At 41.5% G+C, this 25,609-nt stretch overlaps 1 protein-coding gene across 2 annotated transcripts in view; it reads right to left on the reverse strand.

Annotated features, from left to right (window-relative positions):
• ACLY (ATP citrate lyase) overlaps positions 1 to 25,609 on the reverse strand; it is a 119,768-nt gene that overhangs the window by 39,852 nt on the left and 54,307 nt on the right. The window contains exons 6-14 of one of the 2 annotated variants that reach the window (XM_063458891.1): positions 25,142 to 25,221; positions 9,465 to 9,595; positions 5,410 to 5,528; positions 4,948 to 5,084; positions 4,340 to 4,401; positions 4,137 to 4,254; positions 2,330 to 2,484; positions 2,061 to 2,151; positions 507 to 536 (exon numbers count right to left, since the gene is read on the reverse strand). In XM_063458891.1, the coding sequence (XP_063314961.1) occupies positions 507 to 536; positions 2,061 to 2,151; positions 2,330 to 2,484; positions 4,137 to 4,254; positions 4,340 to 4,401; positions 4,948 to 5,084; positions 5,410 to 5,528; positions 9,465 to 9,595; positions 25,142 to 25,221 (923 nt within the window). The remainder of the gene's footprint in view (positions 1 to 506; positions 537 to 2,060; positions 2,152 to 2,329; positions 2,485 to 4,136; positions 4,255 to 4,339; positions 4,402 to 4,947; positions 5,085 to 5,409; positions 5,529 to 9,464; positions 9,596 to 25,141; positions 25,222 to 25,609) is intronic. The other variant, XM_063458892.1, reaches the window with a different exon arrangement.

The following is a 25,609-nucleotide window of genomic DNA, read 5'->3' on the forward strand; positions in this document are numbered from 1 at the left end:
GTTGGCAACAAGAGTAATGAATAATTTTACTTCAGTCGGGACCAGAAATTGTTGGCTCATCTTCAGCCTGTTACTGAAACTGGTGAGGGGCAGTATTAAAAGGACATATTTTAAATTGACTTAAAGTTGGCATGGATGCTAGAATTGTTTTTTTATTTTACTGATTATTATGAAAGGGCCAAGTATATAAAAAATAAAATCGATCACAATAAGGAAATTGAATCAAGGACTCTGCCCATAGGAATTATACTCTGCTACAGTATTTTAGAGATCCTGGCCTGTAGTTAGTATCTGAAAGTCACAGAAAAGGACATTATTCATGTACAAACAGCATCACAACCTCTCAAACAAAAAAGCCTGCTTAAAATTCTAGTTGTAAAATAAGAAAAAAGGACAGATGTTGGAAGAAGGGGCAGCAAATACACACACATTGGGGTTGTAAGACTACATCGCAGACTGAGACAAAGCACAGCCAACAACTCCCAGATTCTCAGCACCCTGCCTACCTTTAGTTGGTCCGTGTACAGGTGCTGAATCTGTTAAAAGGAGAGAATTAGGGTGTCTATCCCGGTAATGTTTGGTACAGTTGCAGAATGTGGGCCTCAACAAGGTGAATGGAAGGTCTTGGCATCATAATTACAACTTAGTGCATTAATTATATTGTTTACAGTATCTGTCCATTTAGGATAGGTTTGACTACATACAGAAACGTCTTCCTCCCACCCACACAGAATTTACACCTCTGCATTAAGAATTTAATGTCCAACCTTGACAGAGGTAATTTGCCAAGAATGATGGACGTGGGTTAGTCCACTGTTTTCAGTCTATCAATGCAGTTCAGGATGAATGCATTTGACAAGCGTAAAGTGGGTGGTTAAAATCTGCATTTTTAATGCAGATGAGGAGGGTGGAGGTGGTCTCCAGATGCTAGAAACAACTCAAGTTTTTCTATAATCTAATTAATTTGTAATTATCACATACATTTACTCAATTATATTTACATATGCTAGCAGACTTTAGTAGATACGAGCATCTTTGGAAACTCATCTGTTATGTATTTAGGCCAGAGATAAGACACTCAAATTCTAACAGGGCTTGACAAATATATTGAACCAGGAAGTATAACATTTTTGTGACCCTAAACCCTGAGCATCGCTTTCTCTAGAACTTCCACATACTATTCACTAAAGAGATTTGCCTTATGAATGAGGGGAGTAAGATGTAAATCATAGAAGTATACTTCTATTCTAGATGTGGAAACTTCCTTTCAAATGTACAGGAATCATGTATAAGTAGTATTAATTAAAAGAATGTATACATTTAAAGAGAAACTCATACATTTGGTAAAACCAACTTAAACTTTTGAAGGGAAGTAATAAAGATTATTTAAAAAAAAAAAAAAGATAGAAAATTTGTTTTAGCTAAACACTCCCCATCTGTTCTTTTTGTACATTTATCGAACCTCTTATTTAGTTTGGTCCATGTATCTCATTAAACCATGTTTAATTAGCATTTGTTTCTATATGGTGATCCCTTTCCCTCCCACTGGATTTAAGTGCCAAGTTAAGAAACATCCTTTTATTTATACGGCCTAGAACTTACTAGAGATACTTAAAGGGAGGATTCGCATTTTGATGTATACAAAACATCAGTCAGTCATTCATGCTCTTACCTAAATCCCCATATACCTTGGTTACTGAAAATGTTTATCAGCACTCGCAGCTTTATGCCATACCTTCATTCCAACACTTACCCAGGTTCTAACTTTTTCCTAAACAAAATTAAACTTAAACCTACTTATGTACATACCCTGCTGTCAATAAACTGGTAATCATCTTTACCTACTTGGGAATGTAAATAGGCATAACACATACACTATATGTTTGGCTGTCACTTGGAGAACTGAATATTCTATTGTGTAGAGAACCTGCGTCTATTCATAATGCCCGCTACATTATAGGACTCGAAATGCCTTTTATTTAAGAGTGTGTTCTATTATTTGTCTACCTGACACACACAAGATAGAAAAAAAAAATAATCCTATAGAAAAGTTTATTTACCACTAGGTATTGCTGGTTTTGATTTTTTGGCTGGGGTAATATCCTCCTGTTTCGATTCTGAGAAGGATGCAGTACGGCTGGGAGCAGGTGTCTGGGGGAAAAAATAAATGTGTTTATTCTGCAAAAAGCCTGCTATATGCATATACAATAGGTTGCATGTAACTGTTCTTCATGCTGAGGATTTCCCCCCCTTCTTTTTCAGCATATTATAAACCTACTTTTCAAAACATCTAACGTTTGCATGAATTGATAACCACAAAAAGACTTACAGAAGAACTGCCGCTGGCATTCAGCAGAAAGTTGGCAGTGTGTGCTGCTGTGGGTGGCTGGTTGGGTATTGGTCGGTGCCCAAGGGCCATGCCCACAATAGCGGTCATATGGGTTTCTGTTCCAAAAACATGAATGGGGATTCCTGTGGTTTTACCTTTAATAGACAAGAGAAGTTGAGATTAACAGTGTATTTTTTTACACCAACCCAAGAGCTTTTTTGGACCCATCAAAGCCTGGTGTCTGCTAGTTGAAATTTTAACACCATATGTAAAAATACTATAGATTTCAAAGAAAAACAGATGGGACAGACATACAAATTTTGTTAACATTGATAATATAAATCAAAAGTGTAATACACAAGTGGTGTAAATGAAATGCACACACACAAAAAAAAATGTAAAAGTAAGTTAAAGGGACACAATAGTCACCAGAACAAGTTCAGGCTTTTTGATGTAAATACTGTATTTTTAGAGAAAATGCAGTGTTTACATTACAGCCAAGTGAGAAGTCCACTGGCCACTTCTTAGATGGCTGCTGTAGGTGCTTCCTTGGGCAGTGCTGCGGAGTAAGCAGCACTGACATTCAGTGTCTCCACCCTCTGCATGCAGACACTGAACTTTCCTCATAGAGATGCATTGTTTCAATTCATCTGTATGAGGAGATGCTGACTGGCCAGGGCTGTGTTTGACTTGTGCTGGCTCTGCCCCTGATCTGTCTCCTTGAAAGTCTCAGCCATTCCTATGGGGAAGCACTGTGATTTGCTCAGACCACCACTTCTTATGATGTCAGCAGATATGGGCAGCTCACAGGCAAACAGGGGCAGAGCTTGGAGATGCAGACTTGAATACAAGTAAGATTTTACTATATTTAGGGAGGCAAGGGGTGGTGGTTTTAACATTATAGGGTCAGGAATACATATTTGTGTTCCTGACCCTAAAGTGCTCCTTTAAAAATATAAATATACATTTCTACGATACATTTATTTTGAAATGCAAATACAGCCTATTTTAGGTGAAAAAATAATTATACATTTATGCAATTCACAATTTACCTGTCATGTCAGACTATATCTTTATGAAATACTCAAACACTGCTTAGTACTTTCATTGGATTTTCATTCTATAAACCTGTTTTGTACACTTGTCCATACACAAAAGTACAAGAGTGACAAGGGCACCTGCAGAATGAAGCACCAGGAGCAAAGGATAAAACCCAAAAAGGAAGAGGTTAGCATTCACAAGTGGGAGTTTCAGGTAAGTATATCTCCCTTATGGTTCTCTCCTATCAAGTGGTCCTGTCACCTTTGAAGGTTCTTTGTAAGAAATGCAAATACCTCCAAAGAAACAAAACCGCTATAAGACAGACCAATTCCTTAAAAAAACACTAGAACACTAATAGTTTGCCACATCTGCATTGCCCGAAGAGGGCACAGAATTGCTGAAGGTAATTTTTCTAGTTAAAGAAAACTGGACAATGCACTCAATGAAAGGACAATTGGGGTTATCTTACATATTACTTGCAACTTTCCGCTTTTACTAGGTTTTGGCAAGATTTGATTAAGGACTGGAAAAGGTTGACAAATACAAAATAGAAAATCATCATCTGGGATGTGTGCAACATAGATTTGATGGGCTCTATCTGAATATTAAAAAAAAAACCAACACATTTCTACCATTACAAAGAAATCTGTAAGTTAATGAGTAACATAATGCATTTTACATTGGCCACTTACAATAAATCTCTAATGGTTTTGTTTCATTAAAAGTCATTATAAAGACAGACCTTCACAACAGGTTCTATACTTACCCACTTCACCCATTACACGCAATCCCTCCTGATAGTTTGGTCCTCCTCTCCTTACAAATATAGTCACTTCATGTTCCTTCAGAGGTCCCTGGTTGTCCTTAATAGCCCTCACTATTCCCTAAGATATAAAAAAAAAAAGATACGGGTTAACCCCGATTTTAGATGTTGCACTTTATCATTGCCAAGTTATGCCTAATGCTTACCTTAAATGTTGCAGCCACATTTGTGAAGTTGGCAATACTACCACCAATGATTAGGATTTTACCTGAAGGAAAACAAAGCATATAAACAGAAGCACAGACTGGATCATGGCACAGCACAGTAAGGTACACTATCAGTGTGTTCAAGGTGTGAACTGCAAGGAATTCAGAATTAATTTCACATTTTAGTCCATATTCGTTGAACTGAAAAATCTACTCCGCTATGTTTCAATTTCGGTGTGTAGGCCTAAAATTTGAAATCCACTTTGACTTTCTGACAATTCATATTCAGTGAATTACTCTACATATTACTCTATACATAAGCATGTCATCTGTTGAGTAAAAAGATTCTCCCCTTAGAATTGTGTATATCTTTCAGTTATTGTTTTTTTTTGCCCTCACATTTTAACTTGACTTTGTTTATGCACTGGGAGAGATATTTTATATATAAATTCTCCCCCCCATTTTTAATTGTTTGCTGCTAAATTCCTTAGCGTTTGCTTTCTCCCCTATTTTGACTCTTTATCAACAACTGTCAACAGTAGGATAGCAAAGTATCAGATCAACTTCCTGGACAACCCAGTTGTAAATGTAAGCATATGATAGCTCACCATCTGGATGCTTTTCTCTGGTCATGAGAGACAGGATAGTCTTTGCGTAGTCATATGTCTGCTGTTCACTAGGAGCCCCTGAGTATTCTCCATAATTGGCCAACTCATCAACTCCACCAAGATCACAAATTGTGTCACTAATAAGAAATACAGACACAGAATGTCAAATTAACCATTCCAAAAATGACTGCTTAGTCTATAAAACCACAGAAAATTACGGTAATCATTGCGGTAAAGCAATACAATGCAACAGATCCTCCTAAGCACTAGATTCCGTATACGGAGTCTGTTAAGATATGAAGATTTGAAAGAATTTATGCAAAGGCAGTCAACCATTTCCACATACACTGTTCAAAAGAGTACTATAAAAAAAAAAAAATTAATACAGGTGGGGTGAAATATATGCTGATGATCCTCCAGCCAAAACAGCAGATCCATTTGCCAGTACACCATTCTCTGTACCTGTACACAACAGAGGCTCCTCCTCCTGCCACCATGGTCCATATTCTGCCTCGTGGGTTTAAAATTGTAAGTTTCAAACTGGCTCCACTCTTTGCATCCAGGTCTGCGATATAGGCTTCCTGCAGGCAAAAGAGAAAGAATAATCAGTGTAGCATTTACAGTGTCAAGTAAGATTATTTACCACAATAGTTAGAAACATTCCACCCTCAGTCACTGAACTGAAGCCTTTATGTCTCAAGTACAGTGATTGCATTCTAGATACCAGGGATATGCCTCTAGGCACACTGTACAGCGGCTCTGCAGGTAACTATGCTTTCTATATGTGGCAGTTAGAGAGATATTTTTGTAATTTGGTATCATTTTTGGAAAGCTGCATTATCAAAACTGCCACCACTTTCCTAACATATACCAATTGTAGCAGCAAGAATACTGTATAATGTACAAAATGTTTATTACATATACTATTTGTACAAAGTGCTATAAAGTTACACAATTGTCCCTTGTTTTTTTAATTTGTCATTTATATTTTTTTTCTTGGCTACAAATGGACTAAATTAACTTAATTTACAAAAAAAGGTATTACCACAATAAGCAAGCAACAGCAGAATTATACAAGGATGTGTATTTGAAGGTCTCTCTCATTCTGGATATATTTCTTATTCTGCATATTTCCTGTCTGGTAAATCAAAAACTCACCATATTTGAAATTATTGCAGGAAGTCAGTGAGGAAAGAGTTAAAAACACATACAAACAACAGAAATTCACAAAAAGGGATAAACATTGCAACATCAAAATTGCTGTAGAGAAAATAGATTTCCTTGATAAATCATATCAAGCTAACAAATTACACAGGGAAGAAGGAAAGAGTTGATTTCTGTTCAAACAGATTTATTTGCAACACAAAATTAACATTGCCAGTTAGAAGCATTTGTATTCATTCTGTTCATAAAGATAAAAGGATATTTTTCAGCATTCCAATTTCACCTTGAAAAGGACATTGAATGGTGCAGAAATGTCTATGCTGCCAGAGTCATTTATATAAACTAAGAAATTGAATTATGGACGAGCAAGATGCAGTATACAAAGGCATCTGGCATCTGTACAGAACTCATGAGCTCTTAATGTAATGACTGCAGTAGATTAGGTATCTATTAAAAGCAAAATATTTTAAATAAATTAATCCACATTAGGGGGAAGGGTTAGGGCACTTTACTGCAAACTAACTGCAATAATTTCCATTTAGAAATAAAGGATCATTAGAAATGGATTATAGGTGGTCTGCATAGATTGGCCAAGGTCCATTATATTGCTTTATACAATTGGATTCAATTAGAAAGAGACACATGCCATTTGCAGGCCATACAGGGAGTGCAGAATTATTAGGCAAATGAGTATTTTGACCACATCATCCTCTTTATGCATGTTGTCTTACTCCAAGCTGTATAGGCTCGAAAGCCTACTACCAATTAAGCATATTAGGTGATGTGCATCTCTGTAATGAGAAGGGGTGTGGTCTAATGACATCAACACCCTATATCAGGTGTGCATAATTATTAGGCAACTTCCTTTCCTTTGGCAAAATGGGTCAAAAGAAGGACTTGACAGGCTCAGAAAAGTCAAAAATAGTGAGATATCTTGCAGAGGGATGCAGCACTCTTAAAATTGCAAAGCTTCTGAAGCGTGATCATCGAACAATCAAGCGTTTCATTCAAAATAGTCAACAGGGTCGCAAGAAGCGTGTGGAGAAACCAATGCGCAAAATAACTGCCCATGAACTGAGAAAAGTCAAGCGTGCAGCTGCCAAGATGCCACTTGCCACCAGTTTGGCCATATTTCAGAGCTGCAACATCACTGGAGTGCCCAAAAGCAGGGTGTGCAATACTCAGAGACATGGCCAAGGTAAGAAAGGCTGAAAGACGACCACCACTGAACAAGACACACAAGCTGAAACGTCAAGACTGGGCCAAGAAATATCTCAAGACTGATTTTTCTAAGGTTTTATGGACTGATGAAATGAGAGTGAGTCTTGATGGGCCAGATGGATGGATTGGTAAAGGGCAGAGAGCTCCAGTCCGACTCAGACGCCAGCAAGGTGGAGGTGGTGTACTGGTTTGGGCTGGTATCATCAAAGATGAGCTTGTGGGACCTTTTCGGGTTGAGGATGGAGTCAAGCTCAACTCCCAGTCCTACTGCCAGTTTCTGGAAGACACCTTCTTCAAGCAGTGGTACAGGAAGAAGTCTGCATCCTTCAAGAAAAACATGATTTTCATGCAGGACAATGCTCCATCACACGCGTCCAAGTACTCCACAGCGTGGCTGGCAAGAAAGGGTATAAAAGAAGAAAATCTAATGACATGGCCTCCTTGTTCACCTGATCTGAACTCCATTGAGAACCTGTGGTCCATCATCAAATGTGAGATTTACAAGGAGGGAAAACAGTACACCTCTCTGAACAGTGTCTGGGAGGCTGTGGTTGCTGCTGCACGCAATGTTGATGGTGAACAGATCAAAACACTGACAGAATCCATGGATGGCAGGCTTTTGAGTGTCCTTGCAAAGAAAGGTGGCTATATTGGTCACTGATTTGTTTTTGTTATGTTTTTGAATGTCAGAAATTTATATTTGTGAATGTTGAGATGTTATATTGGTTTCACTGGTAAAAATAAATAATTGAAATGGGTATATATTTGTTTTTTGTTAAGTTGCCTAATAATTATGCACAGTAATAGTCACCTGCACACACAGATATCCCCCTAAAATAGCTATAACTAAAAACAAACTAAAAACTACTTCCAAAAATATTCAGCTTTGATATTAATGAGTTTTTTTGGGTTCATTGAGAACATGGTTGTTGTTCAATAATAAAATTAATCCTCAAAAATACAACTTGCCTAATAATTCTGCACTCCCTGTATATGTAATGTTGAATGGTTTAGAGTTTCTTTAAAGCTTTACTGTCTTCTGTAGAAGATCTACCATCATCAAAACTTGGAGATTACGAGACAAGCATTATGTAGTTAGAACATTTATTCTACCATGCGCAGTAAAAATTTAAAATATAAAACATAACTCATGTTTGATGCTGCATCAACGAAAGATGATTAGTGACAAATTATATTAGTGTATCTGTCAGACTACAAATGAAGGCATCATTCCCTAATACTAGGCATCCGGTGTATAAATGTTTTTTTTCTAACTTGTACCTTTTGATACATGATATTATTTTTTTTTTATTTAGAACATGAATTGTCTAAGCAGTGCTTAGTTTGTGCAAAACTTATGTATATTTTGATTACGGCCAGCAACATTTGTATGTGGATGAATGGGTACAATACACAAAAATAAACATTCACACTGGCAAAATACATTTCATCCATATTTTACAGCCATTCACTGATTGAACCAATCACAGGACAAACAATTCCAGTGAGCAGGGGACCAGCTGGAGGAGCCAGAGGTAAGCTGCTCATAAATGGTTTGATCAGAAAACTGTAAAAAGAGCAATGCCAATGTGGTGGTGCCATTTCTAATTTTGGTTAATGCAATATAATGGATAACACCATCTTTTCATGAAAAGTACACAGATAAATGCTTCGATAATTCTGTAGAGATAGGGATTGAGAGCCATCGTTTAATTCTCCTGGTGCCTTCACCCCTTTGAAGGGTCAAACCAATAGTGAATGGTTGGACACCTCAAGAGGCCGATGATGCCTCAGTCTTTACTTGATGACTCAAGAAGAAATTTTCAATTCACTTCATCAATGTCAGTTTTGTGTAACTTTTCAGATGATGCAATGGCTGAAAAGCACCTGACACATTTAGCCAATGAATAACCTAAAAAGTTGCACATGACATGGCTAATGCAGAATGAGATCTTTTGTCTTCATGATGTGGCTAAAGTAAAATGCAGACATCAGAGGGAGGTGTCAATATGTTCACTAATGGTTTTACCCTTTACTGGGTGACAGTTCCAGGAGACTCATAGCACCACGACCATTACAAGGGGCTGTAACAGAAAACCGGACAACCATTCATGATCAATGTGCAACCTTACCTCAGGATAAGCTTCTCTCCCAAAGGGAGGTGGAAATTCCACATCGCCCCATTTGGCTTTGCAAACGTAGTCAGCAGTGGCATCAATCTTGGCTGCCATATCCAAAACGTACACTCCATCCTTTGTCACAACTTAAAAGAAACAAAAGAATTGTGAGATGGGTGGAAGATGTGCAAGAGAGATGGAGAAAAATGCACAATCAGTGCTAGACAAATCGTTAAATGATAAATGAGAGAGAATTGCACACTAAATTATCATAAGACCTTTCCTAGGATAATCTAAATAGAAAAATCTGAATAAGGGGATATTTTGCTTCTTCTACAGTCAGTCATTCGCTGTAGATGCACATTTTGGATTTTAGATATCATCACGCATTTATATACTTTGGAAGGATGCAAAGTAGATGCCACCATGCCGGGAGATGAACATGCAATTCTGATATACTGCTCAGCATTGTCTTTTGAGCTCTCGCACTGTCTAGAATGACCACAAATTTAAACAACCAAATTGGACTTCTGATTGCCTGCTTTTTACATATAAACTCACAGACTAACTGCACATGCTGCCAGCAGGAAAGGCATAAAAATAAAACAAAAAAGAATGCCTACCTCCATATTTTAATATAATAAATATATATATTCTATATATATATATATATATATATACCGTATTTATCGGCGTATAACACGCACCGGCGTATAACACGCACCTCATTTTTAGAAGGAAATTCCAGGAAATTTCCCCCCCTCCCATAGTATTCCCCCCCTCATCCCATAGTGTCGTTCCCCCCCCTACCATAGTATTCTCCCCCCCCGTCCCATAGTATTCTCCACCCCCTCCCATAGTGTCCCCCCCCCTCATCCCATAGTGTCCCCCCTCCTCATCCCATAGTGTCCCACCTCTCATCCCATAGTGTCCCCCCTTTCCACAGTATTCTCCCCCCCTTTCCACAGTATTCTCCCCCCTCCCATAGTATTCTCCCCCCTTCCCTCCCATAGTATTCTCCCCCCTTCCCCTCCCATAGTATTGTCCCCCCTTCCCCTCCCATAGTATTGTCCCCCCTTCCCCCCTCCCATAGTATTGTCCCCCCTTCCCCCCTCCCATAGTATTGTCCCCCCTTCCCCTCCCATAGTATTGTCCCCCCTTCCCCTCCCATAGTATTGTCCCCCCTTCCCCTCCCATAGTATTGTCCCCCCTTCCCCTCCCATAGTATTGTCCCCCCTTCTCCTTCCATAGTATTGTCCCCCCCTTCCCCTCCCATAGTATTGTCCCCCCCTTCCCCTCCCATAGTATTGTCCCCCCTTCCCCTCCCATAGTATTGTCCCCCCTTCCCCTCCCATAGTATTCTCCCCCCTTCCCCTCCCATAGTATTCTCCCCCCTTCCCCTCCCATGCACTTTCCCTTGTCCCATTATTACTTACCTGTCTTGAAGTGTGGGCTGGCTTCACAGCGCGCACCGCGGTACAGGAACATCAATTTCAGGTTCCGGTTTCCGGCGGGACTGAAAGGTAGTGTGCACACTTCCTTTTAGTCCCGCCGGAAACCGGAACCTGAAATTGAAGTTCCAGTACCGCGGTGCGCGCTGAACACCGGCCAGCGCTTCAAGACAGGTAAGTATATCGGCGTATAACACGCACCCACGATTTCCCCCCTATTTTCAGGGGAAAAAAGTGAGTGTTATACGCCGATAAATACGGTATATATATAACATGGGGGATGGTTGCACTCACCTGAACATGCTTAAATGGGGTGCTGCTGGCGGCCATATTATACAATAAACAGTACACAAGATCCAGCGCACTCTCCTATCTACTAAACAGCAACTTCAATGTTAACAGATTTTTTTCGTTTTTAAAAGTTTTTTTTTTTTTTTTTTTTTTTTAAAAACACCTAATCTAGGCAAAAAAATAATAATGGGGATTTAGTTACATTATATGATCATACATTGCATAAGCCTGCCACAACGTCAATGTACCCCATCTTTGGCAGGTCCTACTCTCACAGTCTAATGTCTGCTCTTATGAGATTAACCCACTTACTTGGGAAAAAATTCCATCTGAGGCTCTCTGCAGTACAAGGCTAAATAGGGACCTGAGATGAGGCACCTGTAAAACACACATACAAACACATACATACACACACACACACACACACACACACTTTTCTACCTTGTACCATAGTGCATTCTCCCCAACAGTTATGATAACTTATAACAGACGGCCTTGAAAATGAAAAGACTATCCTCACAGTTACTTAGAAATATAGGTTGACAGAAGATTCAAATCCATCTGATTCAGCCTTGCACACATTTCTGCTGCTGACACAAGAACAAAAAACAAACAATCTGAAGTCATCTGAAGTAATTTCCAATTTTACCACATGACAGGAGGCTTCCTATTTTGCATATAACTCTCTTTACTAACTCCACATAGCAGTAAAGAAAAGTGAAAACAATAACCAATCAAAAATGCAATAGGAGGTATAGTATTCACAGTGATGAGGCTCCTCCCCCTCTTTCTTTACTGCTCCATCAGCAGACAGGTCAGAGTTTCAGCTCTTCTCCTTTTATTAATGCTTTTTTGACTATGTGTTTTAATTTAATGATATTTCTACTTTATTTCTATATATTCATTGTTTTTCTGTGTTTCTAGAGGGTTTATTCCCTGTGTAAAGTTACTCGGTTCTGCAGGGATTTCTGTCCCTGCAGTCTCTGGGTCCCATTATCCCTGGGACTCTCTCTCTTACACTCCCGCTTGACGGCGAGTTTTCCAGAACGGTCCGCCGTCCCCATCGGCGGATCGCTCATCCCTCACTCCCCTGGGGTAACGCTCACCCCACCTACCAACCACTACCTCGCGGCTTCTCCGCGTTCATTCTGCCCGGCGCTCGCGGGGATTTCTCTCCCGGCGCTGGCGGCAGCCATCTTGGATCTCGCATCTCGCGAGATCCGCGGCCACCATTTTCAGTACTCCTGTGCTCCGTTCGAACAGCGCACAACTACCACAACCACCCAGTTTACCTCTCAGACTGCTCCTACTCAAGTGTGGACAAGGCAGGGGTCACCAGGTCAGTGTACTGGAGTCTGTATTACAGCACTATAGGGCTTACTACCCTGTGCTTTTGGGGTGAGGCCCCTGATTTTTGCTGCTTCTGATGTGTGAGTTATACATCCTCTATACCTGGGTGTGGCCCAGTGACAAAAATCCCAATAATACCCTGCTGGGGTTATAGGTACTGCTGGTACCACGTGCATATCAAACTTATCCACACTCTTACTATTATACCCTGCTGGGGTGTTTGGTACTGCTGGTACCGTTGCACGCAATAATTACCCACCCTGCTGGGGTTGGACGGGTACTGCTGGTACCATCTCTATACAGACTGACCCCTAGCCCCACCTGCCCTGTGCCAAGTGTGCTGTTTATAAGCGCTATTACTACTATGGATCAGAGCGCTGCAAATTTTCAGGCCATGATAAATGAGGCCATTGCTGCCTCGATGGAGAAAGCTCTCTCCAGGGTTATGACGGCCTCTGCCCTTCGCTACCCGATCAGGTGGCACAGACACCAGAGTTCGACCAGATCATGACCACCTTTATGTCGAGGGGTGGTCGCGATCCCCGGAAAGGGGTGGAGAAGGGTTTCCATGGCATACAGGACAAATTGCTGGACTCCATCGGCCCACTTTCCCGCATCTTGTACTTGGCGGATGACGCCCTCACGCGAGCTGACCAGTTCGATGCCAATATGGTACGTGAATGGGCGCACGATATTAGAGAATGGGCGCAACAATGTTTGTTTTGTTGGCAACGCCAACGTAGCCCTCTCCTCTGAGAGTAGAAAAGCAGCAGAAAACTGGTGGAATTGGGCACCAAAGAACTAGGGCCACTGGCACAGGGCAAGCTCTTCGGTGACGCTTTTTTGAAAGAACACAGACACGTGAATGTGTTCACGTCACTTAAAGCTCAGACCTCTATGAAACGGGTCTACAGGAGCAACCCCCAGAGGGGTGTTTTTGGAAGGGCTGGCCGCCACAGGGGCCGTGCAGCCAGCCGCTTCTGGCCTACAGGCCCCCGCTGATCACAGAGACCTCAACCATTTTACCCAGAAGTGGGCTACAGACAGCCTTTCTCCTTCACCAGAGGAGCCGACAGAGGCCGTGGATCCCGTACCCGTGGCAGAGCACGCTTCAACCCCACAGGTAAATCACTATTTGACTCACTTACCCCTTATCTCTCGTACTGCAGGTCGTATTTCCCTTTATTTTCAGAACTGGACAGCTATCTCGACGGACGCGTGGATCCTCCAGACGGTGCACGGCTACGTCATAGACTTCGTGGGCCTCCCGGACCAGACGGTCCCGCCGCATCCCCTGAACTGCTCCGCAGAAGACGGCCAGCTCATCGAGAACGAGTTGCAAGAACTCCACTCGAAAGGAGCAATAGAACCCGCTCACGACCAGGGTTTTTTTTTCAGCAATATTTTCCTGGTAAAGAAGAAGACCGGGGATTTCAGACCAGTCATAAATTTAAGGAAACTCAACGCCTACGTTCTGTACAGGCACTTCAAAATGGAGGGCATACACCTCCTGAGGGACCTCCTCCAAGACGGAGACTGGTTCACAAGACTGGACCTCAAGGACGCGTACCTGTCGGTACCCGTCCACATGGCCTGCCGACGTTTCCTCAGATTCCTGTGGCAGGACCTTCCCTGGCAATTCACTTTCCTCCCATTCGGCCTCAGCTTGGCCCCGTGGTGCTTCACCAAGTTACTGAAGCCAGTGGTCGCACATCTACGCGCACGTGGAATTCGGTGCATTATCTACCTGGACGACCTGCTTCTGTTTTGCTCCGACAAATCCAGACTGACTCAACAACACACGCTTTACCGTAGATTTTGCTGACATCACTGGGTTTCGTGGTGAACTTCCTGAAGTCGGAATTATCCCCAACTCAGACGGTGCAATTCTTGGGCTTCGAGATAGACTCCAGGTCCAGCACGTTACGTTTGCCAACGACGAAGATCGCAGCTATCAAAAAGGAACTACGCAGAGTCATTCGCTGCCACTCCATCCCACTCCGCAGTCTGTCTCGGATTGTAGGACTACTATCCGCCTCCATCCAAGCCATATTCCCAGGCCCGCTACACTACAGAGCGATGCAACGCCTGAAGACCTCTTTTCTCCACCGGAACCCTTCCTACGATCAATCGATTCTGATAACGGAGGAGGTCAGGGAAGAATTCAGATGGTGGCTCGACAGCATGGAGGCATGGAACAGCCGGGCCATCTTCGGGAACTCACCCGACATCGTGCTAGAATCGGACGCCAGCCTTTGGGGCTGGGGCGCAACAGCCGAAGGCAAATCGCCAGGAGGCGCCTGGACCTCTCAAGAGATCGATCTCCACATGAATTGCCTGGAACTCCTGGCGGGGTCATTCGCAATCCGCAGCCTGGCAAAGGACAGATCGAACTGCTGTATTCTCCCCTGGATTGACAACGTCTCGGCGGTTCGCTACATCAACCGCCTGGGCGGAGCTCGGTCCCGACTCCTATCCGAAATAACGAAGGAGATCTTCGACTTCTGCCTACCCCGCAACATCTCACTCAAGGCGGAATATCTCCCGGGGGAAACAAACCTGACAGCAGACTGGTTCTCACGTCACTGGCGGGACAACAGCGACTGGAGACTGGACCCTCGGATCTTCCAAAGACTCTCAGTCAAGAGGGGCCCCTTCCAACTGGATCTGTTTGCTTCCCGCAACAACAGACAGACACACGACTACTTCAGCTGGCTTCCGGACCCGGAGAGCATAGCAGTGGACGCATTTCTCCAACAATGGCCAACCGAGGGAGCGTATGCTTTTCCCCCATTCACCATGATAGCGATGACAATTCAATACCTGAAGAATCAACGCGGTTCTCTACTGCTCATCGCTCCCCTATGGTGAGGTCAACCATGGTTCCCGGACCTCCTGGCACTGTCCTACACCGATCCGCTGCTCCTGCCATCGTACCCGATGCTCCTCACGGACCCGAAAGGGAACCCGAGGACCGTCTCATCCTAGTGGCTTGGACTCTTTCAGGGGAGCCTGGCAGACCAGCGAGTTATCGCAAACAGCTAGAGACCTCATATGTGACTCCTGGGCACCCGGAACCAGACGATGTTGCCTATCAGCTTGGAATTCCTGGTCCTCTTGGTGCAGTGAACGGAACTTCGATCCATTTACTGCACCTGTGACCGCCATTCTGAATTTTCTCTCACACCTTTTCTCAATGGGTTGCTCCTATCGTTCACTCAACGTCGTTCGCTCCGCGATTTCGGCGGCTCACGTCCCCTCCTTGGGGATCCCGGTAGGGAAGGACCCACTGGTATGCCGTCTACTGAGGGGTATATGACTACAGAGGCCCCCGGGCCCAAATACTCCCACCTATGGGACGTAGAGTTGGTCCTACAGTTCCTAAGAGATTGGTCGACAAATGACAAACTGTCCCTCAGACAATTATCGGCCAAATTGACCCTATTGCTCTGCCTAGTCTCCTTCTGGCGTGTTTCGGATGTACGAGCTATTGACATCGACGCTTTTTCGGTCTCTCCTGAGGGAGTTACTTTTCGGGTGTCAAGACGTACCAAATCGGACTCTACGTCAGTTTTTTAATCCTTTCTTTGCCTCTGAACCGCAACTGTGTGTCATTTCTGCCCTGCATCGGTACGTGGAGATCACGTCCACGCTTCGGGTCTCTGCCTCAGGACAACTACTAGTGTCATATGTTAGACCTCACGTTCCCGTTTCGACTACCACGCTCGCCAGATGGATACGATGGATCCTATCACTGGCGGGAGTGGACGCTATTTCGGCGCTCATTCGGTGCGCGGGGCGGCGGCCTCGTCGGCTTTCTTGGCGGGGCTTCTCTAACAGATATCCTTCGCGCAGCGGAGTGGTCGAGAGAATCTACTTTCCGAACATTCTACTTCCGCCCGAGCTCGAGTGCGGCTATGTCTCTACTGAATCAGCGTTAAAAATGCAAAATAGGAAGCCTCCTGTCATGTGGTAAAATTGAAGATTATGCTAGCGTTAGTGTACTTATAATCTTAATTTTAATAATGACAGGAGGCGAGTATTTTCCCACCCTTTTTTTCCCACCCTCAGGAAGAGTGGTTTCACGTAAGTATACTTATCTCTCAGGTTACTCTTCTTACTTATATTGTTTCCCCTTCATGTCAGGGGTTTGTGCTGTTTATATTCATTACTTATTGCTCATTAACTTTAAGAGTCGTTGCTACAATTACATGTTGGGTTATTACTGCAACCAGTTTTAAGATCGGCTCCTAACCCATTTCACGTTCTCTTTCAGTATAAATCCACAACGTTAACAGCTCGGCCCCAGGATGGACACATCTGGGTCAACCTTCATCTGCGGAGGTTCATTGTTCGGACAAGTTGCCTGTTGGTACACGTTACAGGATATTCTGGATCAACCTTCATTCCGTGAAGTTCCGTTTTGAAGAGAATCATCCGTTGATACATGTTGAGAATGTTTGACTTTATGACTTATTAATTTTCTGATGTCGCTTACGAAAGAGGGGGAGGAGCCTCATCACTGTGAATACTATACCTCCTATTGCATTTTTGATTGGTTATTGTTTTCACTTTTCTTTACAGCTATGTGGAGTTCGTAAAGAGAGTTATATGAAAAATACTCGCCTCCTGTCATTATTAAAATTAAGATTATAAGTACACTAACGCTAGCATAATCTTCAATTATCTCCCATAACATAATTAGCTAATTGTTAACTCAATTAACCCCTTAAGGACAGAGCTTCGGAAGCTTGTCTTTCACTTTATGAAGGCATTTCTTGCATTTTTTGCTGTTTGCGTTCAACTGCAATTTGCATTTGACTAATTTATTGCACCGACGCATATTATATACCGTTTTTTTAAAGGACAGAAAGGGCTTTAATTTGATGTAACATATATTTACATAAATGCTTATTTATTATTAAAAATACAGAAAAATGCAAAAAAAATGAAAAATCTTGATTTTTTTTTTAACAGTTTTTGCAATAATAATGTGTGCACAATTAGTGCAGGTTAAGGAAAGTCATTAAAAATAAATTCATTTAGTTCTGATTTACAGAATATATAATGTGTCTGGGATTTTAAGTTTTTTTTGGTAGTTACAGGTCACAAAGCACAAGGAGTAAAATAAACTTTTAATGTGGAGCGATTTTAGAATTTGGTATGTTTGTCTTGTAAGCTTAATAGCCATAAAAGAAAACAATTGCCACACAAAAGTATATATTTATATAAAGTAGACACCACAGGCTATTTACCTAAGGTTGTTTTGGCACTTTCTACGTAGCCATTTTACCGCCAACCTCTGCTAAATATTGGAGTAAAATTGGGTTTTTTGGGGGTTTTCGCACACAAACTTATAACAAAGAACTTCTCATGTGTATTTTGTAAAGTTGGTGTGTGCTATTCCTGTACAAAGTTTTATTATGTGTTTAGTTACTTCTGCTGAGTACAACGGTACCCCCATTGTATGTCTTTGGCACTATTTTGTGAAGCTACAGTGCCATATAGGAGACCTGTCCTTTTCAGTATTCACAGTCGAATTTTGAGAGACGGATTTAATGAGCCTATGCTTCCATTTGGGGTATTATAACAGTTTGACTGTTCAAAAAACCCCCACAAAGGCCTACCATTTGTAAAAGTAGACACTCCAGGGTATCTCATAAGGTGCATATTGTGCCTTAACATGCCCCCATTTTTTTTACCATTACATGCCAAAGTATGTGGTAAAAAATAATTTTGTGCATTTTTTACATACGGATTGCATTTTTGCTGGGCATTTTGTATATTTCATATGTGCCACTAAGTTCAAAACCCCCAAATTATGCTCAGCTAAGTCTTCTGAGTAAAAAGACATCCCCAATGAATGTCTTTGGCATTATTTTGTGAAGCTACAGTGCCATATAGGAGACCAAGCCATATCAGTTTTTACAGAACTTTGAATTTTGACGCTGGGCCTATGTGCAATTTCCAAGCATCTTCGCAGGTTTTAAATTCAAACTATCCCACAAAGGCCTACCATTTCTTAAATTAGACACCCCAGGGTATTTCAAAAGGCATATTTTGAACCTTAGCGTGGGATAATTTTTCCGCTAGCTTGTACCAGGTGTAGTGGTAATAAGCGTTTTTTCTGCCTTTTTGACACACAAAGTGAGTTTGCACAGTATATTTTGCAAACCTTATGTGTGCTACAACTGTATAATACTTCATATGTTGCTCAGCTATGTCTGCTGAGTACACAAATACCCCCGTATGTACCTTTGCCAGGTATATGTGGACATCGGAGGGGCACATTTGGGACACAGCCATACCATTTTTTTTCAAACTTTACATTTTTACGCTGTGCCCATGTCCCATTTTAGAGTATTTTACCAGGCTATATAATCCAAATACCCCATAAAGCCATACCATTTCTTAAAGAAGACATCCCAGGGTATTTCAAAAGGCATATTTTGAACCTTAGCGTGGGATAATTTTTCCGCTAGCTTGTACCAGGTGTAGTGGTAATGAGCGTTATTAAATGTGTTTTATAACTTTTTAAAACTTTTTTTTAAACTTTTGTTTTGCTTATTAATTTTTTTAAAGTTTCCTAAACTTTCGTAAAACTTTTTTTTACAGATTTAAAATTTTTCTAAGCTTTTTTTTTTAACCGTTAACCAGTGGTGTATCCTGGTTTTGTGCTGCCCTAGGCAGGACAAAACTCAGGCGCCCCCCTCCCGCCCGCGCCACCCCCATCCAACACACTAACAGACATACACAGACACACTAACAGACATACACACACACACACACACACTAACAGACATACACACACACACACACACACTAACAGACATACACACACACACACACACACTAACAGACATACACACACACACACACACACTAACAGACATACACACACACACACACTAACAGACAGACACACACACTAACAGACAGACACACACACTAACAGACAGACACACACACTAACAGACAGACACACACACTAACAGACAGACACACACACTAACAGACAGACACACACACTAACAGACAGACACAGACATTCACACACACACACACACACACACACACTCACATATTTAACACATTTTTATTTTTATTTTAAATTTACCCCCCCCACCCCCCCAGCCTCCTTACCTTTGGGAATGCTGGGGGGGGGGGGTCCTATTTCTCCCTGGTGGTCCAGTGGCTGCTGGGCAGTGCTGGCGGGCGGCCGGCGGGCGGCCGGCCGGCGAGGGAGCACTTCCTCTGAGCTGTCTGCTCAGCTCCCTCGCGCGCCGCACAGTGAGGCTGGGAGGCGGAGCCGGAATATGATGTCATATTCCGGCTCCCAGCCTCACTGTGCGGCGCGCGAGGGAGCTGAGCAGACAGCTCAGAGGAAGTGCTCCCTCGCCGCCTGCCCACCCGCACTGCCCAGCAGACCGCCCAGCAGGCATGTCAGTTAGCCGCAAGGCTAACAAGGCATTTGCCCTGGGCGTTTGGGGGGCGGCTTTTTTTGCCGCCCCCTGGAAAATGCCGCCCAAGGCAAATGCCTTGTTTGCCTCGCGGCTAATACGCCCCTGCCTTTAACCGCTAACTAGCAGTAAATTCCCCATTTTCTCATAACTCCCACCCACCCCAGCTAGCAAAATATTTAATTATACAATATTTAAATTAGTTAATTAAATAAATTTATCCCCTGAGGGTTAAAAAAATAAATAAAAGTTAATCGTCAGGGGGTAAAAAAAATTAGATCACAGTATAATACTGTGATCTGTATTTTGATCACTGTAGGCAGTGATCGACTGGCAGGGAAGGGGTTAATTTTTGTTTGGACTGGGTAAAGGGTTTATTAATTTTTTTAGTTTTTTTTAAAAAATTAGTTTTTTTTAAAAAAATTTTTTTTAATTTTTTACTTAAACGTTATTAAAACTTTTTTTTTTAATTAATATTTTAACTTTTTAAAGCTTATTTTAAAAAACTTTTTTTAACGTTAACCCCTAGTTAGCCTAACACTAAATCCCCCAATTCCCCACTAACTTCCACCCTCCCCAGCTAGCTAAATTTATAATTTTAAAATATTTAAATTAATTAATAAAATAAATTTAACCCATGAGGGTTAAAAAAAAAATGTAATCCCTGCCAATTGATCACTGTAGTCAGTGATCAACTGGCAGGGAAGGGGTTAATTTTTTTATTAAAATGGGTAAAGGGGGGTGGGGTTTTAATTTTACACCAGGGGGCAGGATCAGCACTGATCCATCTCCCTGCACTTCACACTGAACACGGAAGTGCAGGAAGGCGGAGGTGAGTATTCAGAGCACATGTGCTCGCTCTGACATGCTGTCAGAACGGGCACATGTGCTGGGGCAGCACTATCGGGTGCTCCCGGTCTGCCTCTAATACAGAGGCAGACCGGACCACCATTAACCCCACGATCGCGGCGATCTGGGGTTAATTTTAACGGGTGACGGACGAGGTCCGTCACTCATCATTAAGGGGTAATGTTTCAAGAAGTCACCATTTGCAATCTCTTAAAAATATTTTAACTGGATTTGAGATTTGTATATTAAAGGGACGCTATAGTCATCAGAACAACTACAGCTTATAGTAGTTGTTCTGGTGTCTTTAGCCTGTCCCTGGAGACTTTTCAGAGAAAAAGGCAGTGTCTTCATTAGAGCCTAGGAACACCTTTAGTGGCCACTCCTCAGACAGCCACTAGAGGTGCCTCCTTCCTGGGTCATGGAGACACAGAACTTTCCTCAGAGATGCATATGGGGAGATGCTAATTGGCCAGGGGGTGTTTGGCTCCGCCCTCAACCCACCTCCTTGGTTGAGATAGTCAGAATTGAAAACCTCTGCGAATCCAAAGCTTTTCAATGGGAAAGCATTTTGATTGGCTGAGATCATCAATTCTGTTGAGGTCAGCCAAGGAGGCAGATCGGGAGCGGAACCAGCACGGCACTGGAAATAAGGTGTGTTTTCTAGTTATTCATCTATTTAAAATTATTATAAAAAAATGCATAATACATTTATGTTGTGGTCATTAATGGTGGTGTCGTGGATGGGTTGTTTAACAGTTTTGAAAATGTAAATGTTACCAGGTATTCTTTATCTGTCTATATATATTTATTCTAATGTCATTCTCCTCACTACTCCTTCTTTATGTGTTCTCCTCACACACACCCTTCCCTTTGTTTGTTCTCCTCCCAACCCTTCCCTGTAGCGTGGCCAGGCTCTTCTCTGGTTCCTGTACCGCAGTCCGGAGAGGAGCTCGGCCACGCTACAGGGAAGGGGAGGAGAGGGGCAGTGCTGCAGCCGCCTGCCTAGTTCGCAATATAGGAAGCGCTGGCCCTGCTCACTCGAGTATAAGCAGAAGGGGTCCTTTACAGCATAAAAAATGTGCTGAAAAAGTCAGCTTATACAAGAGTATATACGATAGACGTGCTTTTTGCAGAGTATCGGCTCTTCCAAGGGAACCGAATCAGAACTGGTCAGTAGTTTAAATATCCTACCCTTCAATCTGATTGGCTGAAAATCTCACCAACCGGATGGGGGGGGGGGGGGATAGAGGTTAAAATTTAACCCTTCATAGTCGGGTTTAAAGTGAAGAAAGCTAGACTAGTAAAATTTTTTAAAATATATATATATATTCACCATTATTAAAGAGATGTAAAATTCTAGGCAAGTAATGGGATTTTTTTGTCAATGCTTTTGTTAACTGCAGTTGTACCAACGTCATCTACCTCATAACCTGCGAATGTGGGTTACAATATGTAGCGGACTGGACCCTGCACCAGAGTCTGCCCCAGTTTCCTGGAGGGGACTGCTTGCTCGCCTCCTGCCCTGTGATTATGGTCCCTGGGAGATATGGCCCTTCAAGTACAATATTTGGGCATAATGGATTATGTATGACCTTACTGACCCTTTAAAGAACTGCATTTGGACATGTTGTACTTTATTGTACTGTGCTGGCCTTTTAACAACAGTGAAGGGAAATACTGAAACTTTTTGGACACTTCCTCTTCCCCTCCCCCGGATCCATTGTTCTCCAGCAGGATGTTGTCCCAGGGACACTGCCAAACCAGTGGGAACTGGTTTGAAAAGGGAAAAGCCATGCTGGCAGGGGTTTTTAACCCCTTAAGGACACATGACATGTGTGACATGTCATGATTCCCTTTTATTCCAGAAGTTTGGTCCTTAACGGGTTAAAAGATACTTTACTAACTTTTGAACCCCTGGTCTGATCCATGCCATTTTTAATATGTTGTTCCCCTGAATGGATTGATTGTGGATATGTATTTTTATGTGAATGTGATGTATGGTTTTGAAGTTATAAATATTGTGTAAAAAGTATATTTTAAACTGTATGAATAATGGGATTATGTGTCACACTAAGGGGAGGGGATGTGTGGGTTGCACCCGTGATGCTATTGGATATTTTACACCTCCCCTGTGGGCGGTCTTATATGTGTGAGATGGAAATAAAAGCCAGGCTGGATGTGCCAGTCCAGAGTTCCTGCTTAACCCTCAAAGTGAAGTGTCGTCTCATTATTGGGGGAGGATTTATTGTATGCTGTTCCAGTTTGACTGCTAGGAGTGTAAACCTATTCGTATGGTTTTTCCTATTCAACTGTCTACAGCATTCATATGCTTGCGAGTACTCATATGCTTCTCTGATTCGGTGGTTGTGGTGTCTTCTGCAGCGCTTGGAGTCCTCAGGAAACGCTAGGAGCATCCTTTAACGGAGGTACCCAGTCGGGGTGCCAGGTGATCCGTTACACAATACTTTGGCAAAACTTTTCAACAACTACGCCGACGGGTTCTACAACACATCAACTCTATTACCAATTTACATATAGAGACTCCCAGTGCTAAACATGTACGACTTAACCATGCCTCTAAACCCAACGTACACAAATTCCAGGTGATACAAAAAATATTTCTTAATCACCGCAAAGGGGACATTAATATCTTTTTACTGAAGGCAGAATCCCGATGGATTTACTCATTTCAGAAACTATACCCCAAAGGATTGAATGAAGAGTTCAATTTCACTCCATTCATTTATTCATAAATGGAGTGGCTGTACAACGACAGAGATCTACACTTGCCCCATTAAGTCCATCAGCTTAGAATCAACAATAAACTACAACTTATGTGGTACAATACTCCTAATAAATGCAGTCAAATTGGAACGATTAGCCAACATCTTATACTATTCAATTTTTTCTACAAAATGACTTTTGGGCGTTTTCCCCTTTTTAATCAGGGTCTCTTTATTTATCTCTCTAGAATTTAAAAGCTGTGTGCCTGGGTATAATATTACCATTATTGTAATCCACATTGAAAGCACACAGTATAATTATACCAATGCACATAGTGTATTTTTTAACTAATGTAAATAGTGCTAAATTACAAATAGTATCAATTTGAAAATATACACACACTGGCTGTGGTTGACAATAGGATTCCATTTCATTTGAACTACAACCACCAAGATCTGGGCTGTTCCTTTTAGGTATAGGTTTTATTATTATACAAAATGCCCATGACCTATAGTTTCAACCATTTTTTCGTTTGAAAATAACTCTATACTTATAATAATGCCTTCGTTGAGAATAGCCACCCTATTGAATTCGAGACTGTGAATATGCTCTCTTATCTGTGTATCAGCTGCATTGGTAAATTTATAACATTTCTCTTGCTAAAAATAACTCATAGCTGACTTGAAGCATTTTCTCAGTATTATTACAACCAGGTCCCTTTCACTTTAGCAGTAGAGATTTGCAACATACTCTCTTATCTGTGTATTAGTTACAACTCATAGTTAAATTTGAGCATTTGCTCAGTATGATTCCAACCAGACCCTTTTCTTTAAAAACATGAGTTAAAAACATGAACGATTTTAGTATTTACTATTAAAAACCTAGAATACATTTTCGTATATATGTATCAGTCATAGTTACAATTTGTAGCAAGCTTGTAACATCTTTCTTGCTACAAATAATTTACAGCTCAGTTTAGGATGATTAAATTCAGACCTTTTTCGCTGAAACACTAACCACATTTAGTACCCAGCCTGACAATACAATGCAAAAGTGGTCAGTTTAACCTGATGCTACAAGACTTGTACAACTGGGCTAGAGGTTGTAAATACCAGGGTAGGGGTAGGGGTTGTCCCAAACCATCTTTACGGTAAAACTACTACTTTTCATATGGCCAATAGTGTAGCCAGCATGGAAGACAAAGTGAACTAAGCCATACATAAATATAACTAATTAAATCTTAATGTATTCCATTACATTGTGTTCATGGCTGATGACTTAATACAATGTTTTTATGCTTATACTTATTACAAAACTGTAACAGTAACCTAACAGTAACCTGATTTGACAACCAATACATATGTTATTTTAACATTCACTTGTCTGTGTGCTTTGTCCACATTCCCCCAAGAATTAACCTTGTATGGGAGTCATCATTTCTTACAATGGTAAAAAGATATTAACTTGGAACAACAAGCTGTTGTTCCGTATATTAACTTATATCCATGAATATTCTGAGTTTCAAAATACACATTCAGACCAAGGATGTCATTTAAATAAGTCTTACCTAATGGGTTGATCTCGAGGTAGGTAAAGAACAGGTCGTCATATAGGTTAAAAAGACCAGTTATAAAGCTTGCAAGGACCCTGCAGGGAATATAATACATATTTATATCAGGGGTTCCCAACTGCAACATCTCGGGCAACCAGCGACCAATAACATTTGCAGTTCTAAAGTAGCTGGAGTGAACACTCCCCAATTTACCATATAACAAGAGTAATAAAGATGAAAGAGAAACATTTGATTCACTTGAGCGACTGCTTTATACTAAAATAATCAACGATGGGTCCGTTCAGTACAATTGAAGCAAAATATTAAAGAAGGAATAGGAAAACTAAATTTCAATTGTTCAGTTTGGTAAAAGGAGATAAATGAAGAGATGTAAAACTTAACACACACAACATACTTCTCTTTATCAGAGTTTAAAAGAAAATACCAAATGTAATTTATTTCAATGCAATACAAAGAATTTAT

This window comes from Pelobates fuscus, chromosome 6, assembly GCF_036172605.1.
Source record: "Pelobates fuscus isolate aPelFus1 chromosome 6, aPelFus1.pri, whole genome shotgun sequence".
NCBI lineage: Eukaryota > Metazoa > Chordata > Amphibia > Anura > Pelobatidae > Pelobates > Pelobates fuscus.